This window comes from Babesia bigemina, scaffold Bbigscaff_70464 (assembly GCF_000981445.1).
Source record: "Babesia bigemina genome assembly Bbig001, scaffold Bbigscaff_70464".
In the NCBI taxonomy this organism is placed as follows: domain Eukaryota; phylum Apicomplexa; class Aconoidasida; order Piroplasmida; family Babesiidae; genus Babesia; species Babesia bigemina.
In genome coordinates, this window is record NW_012237191.1 from 1 (window position 1) to 3720 (window position 3720).

General features: G+C 49.4%; 2 protein-coding genes across 2 annotated transcripts; both read left to right on the plus strand.

Annotated features, from left to right (window-relative positions):
• Positions 1-36: 36 nt before the first annotated feature.
• On the plus strand, positions 37-2601 carry BBBOND_0002960 (hypothetical protein, conserved; the record flags this gene model as incomplete). Its single annotated transcript, XM_012915131.1, has 1 exon — positions 37-2601. One exon carries the CDS (start codon positions 37-39, stop codon positions 2599-2601), a length of 2565 nt encoding a protein of 854 aa, XP_012770585.1.
• Positions 2602-2740: 139 nt separating this feature from the next.
• BBBOND_0002970 (hypothetical protein, conserved) lies at positions 2741-3082 on the plus strand (the record flags this gene model as incomplete). Its single annotated transcript, XM_012915132.1, has 1 exon — positions 2741-3082. The coding sequence occupies one exon, from the start codon at positions 2741-2743 to the stop codon at positions 3080-3082; it is 342 nt and encodes a 113-aa protein (XP_012770586.1).
• Between the last annotated feature and the right edge of the window lie 638 nt (positions 3083-3720).

Genomic DNA, 3720 nt, shown 5'->3' on the forward strand with positions numbered 1-3720 from the left:
CTCAAGGAATTGGTTGGTGCGCAGCACGTAGAAATCATGAAATTAATTGACGAGGACAAAATCAGTGGTACGAAAGGTCTGCTAAACAAAATTGAAACGTGGTTCCCACAACATGGTACACCCATCCTTTTCAAGACTCCATTGTCTTATGAATCAGTCACAACGGAGTTCAAGTATTTATTGGACTCTCTCCTCGAGTACACTGAGGAGCAGGTTAAGACACCGTATAAAACTCCCCTTAAGCCTGCCGAGAATGATAATTCTATCAAAGTGTATGACGTAAAATATTGTGCCGACAAGCTACTTAGTCAATTAACCTTCTCGAATCACTTTGATCAAGTCTTTAGTGATAACCTAACCGCGCTGAGAAAGCAACTCACCACTTTCACCCCCTCCAAGTTCAACGGCATTCACAACCCCGCGTTGGCAGATGCCTTACGTGCCGGTCTGACTGATTGCTGTGGTCAGCTCAACCACGCCTACGTTAACAGCTACTCCGGCCTGACCGTCGACTGGTCTAAGACAATTAACGGCAAACCGCAGTTGACCGACGACGCCGAACGGTGCGCTAAGCTTTTCCTCACCTGCTTGTCCACTCTGTTTGAATATCTCAGCAAGCTGATGAATGAGTGTCAGCACGCGTGGATATCTGACAAAATTCATTCAACTACGGATCTCGGAAAATGGTTCGGAGAGTGCGGCTTCCATGTTTCCACGTCTGACGCAAACCGGGACGGTGAGTTGAGGAATGAGTCGAAATTGCAGGGTCGTAACATCTTGCCTCTGATCACTAAGGATAACCACGTTTTCAACAGATACTACGTAGGAAACCTGAAAGACATTTTCGGTTACCTACACGACTATCTTCGTGTCTGCCACCTCACTCCCCGTCCTAAGCCTAGGTCACCGTGCAGCGTGTACGACATGCTCTGCTGGCTGACTGGCCTCACTTACAGATCGTACTACCAAGACTTGTTACTTAACAGCTTTAGTGATTTGCTCGACAAGCCGGAAAAATCGGACGACGCTTTTGCGGTAGACGGTATCGGTCTCGAAATCCAAACTGCCAAATCCTTACTGGCGTATCCCCAAACCATCACCGCCGCGAATTTAACAGACGCCATCACAGAAGTATGCTACTACGCGGAAGATGTATTGATCACCGTACTCGGCCACGGAGATGCTGACTGCACGTACGCCGTTGAGCATTCCAACAACTCACTCAACTTGTATTATCCGCCTCGCAGTGAGGACTGCCTTCAGATGATCATCGATGTGCTTCGAAGTATGCTGCAGCCGCTCACATTTTTGAAAAAGCAATGCGCGCTGGAAACAAAATATTACGGTTGGCAGCAGTGTACGTATGGCAGCGGGGTTCAGCCTTCCTGTTGGCAGTGCGGTGAGCACTCTTCCATCTATCCGTCGTCCAGTCACGATTGTTCAGGCACGTCGCCCCTGCAGCTGTACCTGACTGACAGTCTAGGAGGCATGTTGCCTCACAGTCTGAGTTCCATCGGTTGCAAGTCGTCATGTTCCACCTGCACCAAATCGTCACCTGGGATGCCATGTTTGACTCCCCTCGGATTCAGCCGTTTCTCGAGAGGTACGCGCACAGGTAAAGACCTAAGCAACGTGCTGACCAAATTCCTAAGTAACGACCATGTTGCGTGGCTGCTCACGCTGGTCCCCAAACCGCCATCCACATTGCCCGAACACTACGGTTTTGTCACGTCGCTTGTACTTAGCAGTGTTGTACCATTGACTCAACGGCAAGCTACACATAAATCTGTTGCTGATGCGTTTAAAAAGTGTATCTCCGAACAGACTATCGATCTCTATAATAATCCTACTGATTTGACAAACGCGCTCGGTAACGCATATGGCTGCAGCCAGACCGGTCATGAAGCAAAGAGCCATCTCCCTCCATATGCTGACTTGTCCAGCATTTCGATGACTAACACGTGCCCCGATCAAGATGTTCACTGCGCTCCATACATCGACTGCTTATCTGCCAACTGCTATAAATACATGGCCAAGCAACACGCTAACCTGTATTTTTCGTGGTCTATATATTTGCCATGGAATCTATGGAAATGTCTCTGTTCTCTACTTGACGCATTTGGAAGCATCAACTGCAAAAGTTTCGGGTGCCCCGGATGTTCATGTACACCATCATCTCACGGCGCCAAACACAACTGCAGTTGCAGAGCTCTTGTATGTTGCCGTGCTGTGCTGCCAACGTTCTACAGATACGGGTTCACATTTAAGGACCCTAAAATGTTGCTGGATGGTAAGAACAGAAAGCGTTGCAGTCATTTCTACACTCAACTGGAGAGTGTAGTCAAATCGACGTATTTCACCAAACTATTCGATCAGTGCGATATGATCTTGTGGAGAATCCGTGAACCATTCTCCTACCTTGTCTTGGCCCTCTGGCTCCTCTCTTTGTTGTACCTCCTCCACATCATGGTCATCCGCCTAGACCTCCTCCACATCAAATCGCATCTACATAGTCCCTCATCACATCGCATTGCCGCTCAATCATTGTTGGCTGCTGCACGTGTTGGCAAACTGGGCAGGGTGTTTTATCTGCAACCGTAATCGTACTCACGTGTTTACTATCTGCACTCACCTAGCATATCACCTACTCACCTAACTTATAAATTGTGCTTTAATCTGTTGCATCACTCACTCATCGTTGTATGCGATTGTGTAATAGTTAACTAAAGTGTTGACCAAGATGCTGCCCAACGTGCTGACCAAAGTGGTGACCAACGTGATGACCAATGTGCTGACCAAAGTGGTGACCAATGTGCTGACCAAAGTGGTGACCAACGTGTTGACCAATGTGGTGACCAATGTGCTGACCAAGGTGCTGACCAATGTGCTTACCAAAGTGCTGACCAAAGTGCTGACCAATGCCATGACCAACGTGGTGACCAATGTGGTGACCAATGTGCTGCCCAAAGTGCTGACCAAGGTGGTGACCAATGCCATGACCAACGTGCTGACCAACGTGGTGACCAACGTGGTGACCAAGTTGATAATTACGGCAGCGATGACTTGGTTACGGCAGCGATGACATGGTCACGGCAGCGGTGACAGGGGATTCAGCAGCGATGACATGGTCACGGCAGCGATGACATTGACACGGCAGCGATGACATGGTCACGGCAGCGATGACATGGTCACGGCAGCGATGACATTGACACGGCAGCGATGACATGGTCACGGCAGCGATGACATGGTCACGGCAGCGATGACAGTGACTCAGCAGCGATGACATGGACACGGCAGCGATGAAATGGACACGGCAGCGATGACATGGTCACGGCAGCGATGACATGGTTACGGCGACGATGACATGGTTACGGCGACGATGACATGGTCACAAGTGGTCATATATTCACTGCAGCGATGACATGGTTACAAGTGGTGATTATTATCCACTCCACATCGCTCCCTAACCCACTCTACATCGCTCCCTAACCCACTCTACATCGCTCCCTAACCCACTCTACATCGCCCCTTTATCCACTCTACATCGCTCCCTAACCCACTCTACATCGCTCCCTAACCCACTCTACATCGCCCCTTAACCCACTCTACATCGCTCCCTTATCCACTCTTCATCGCCCCTTAACCCACTCTACATCGCCCCTTTACCCACTCCACATCGCTCCTTATCCACTCCACATCGCTCCTTATCCACTCTACATC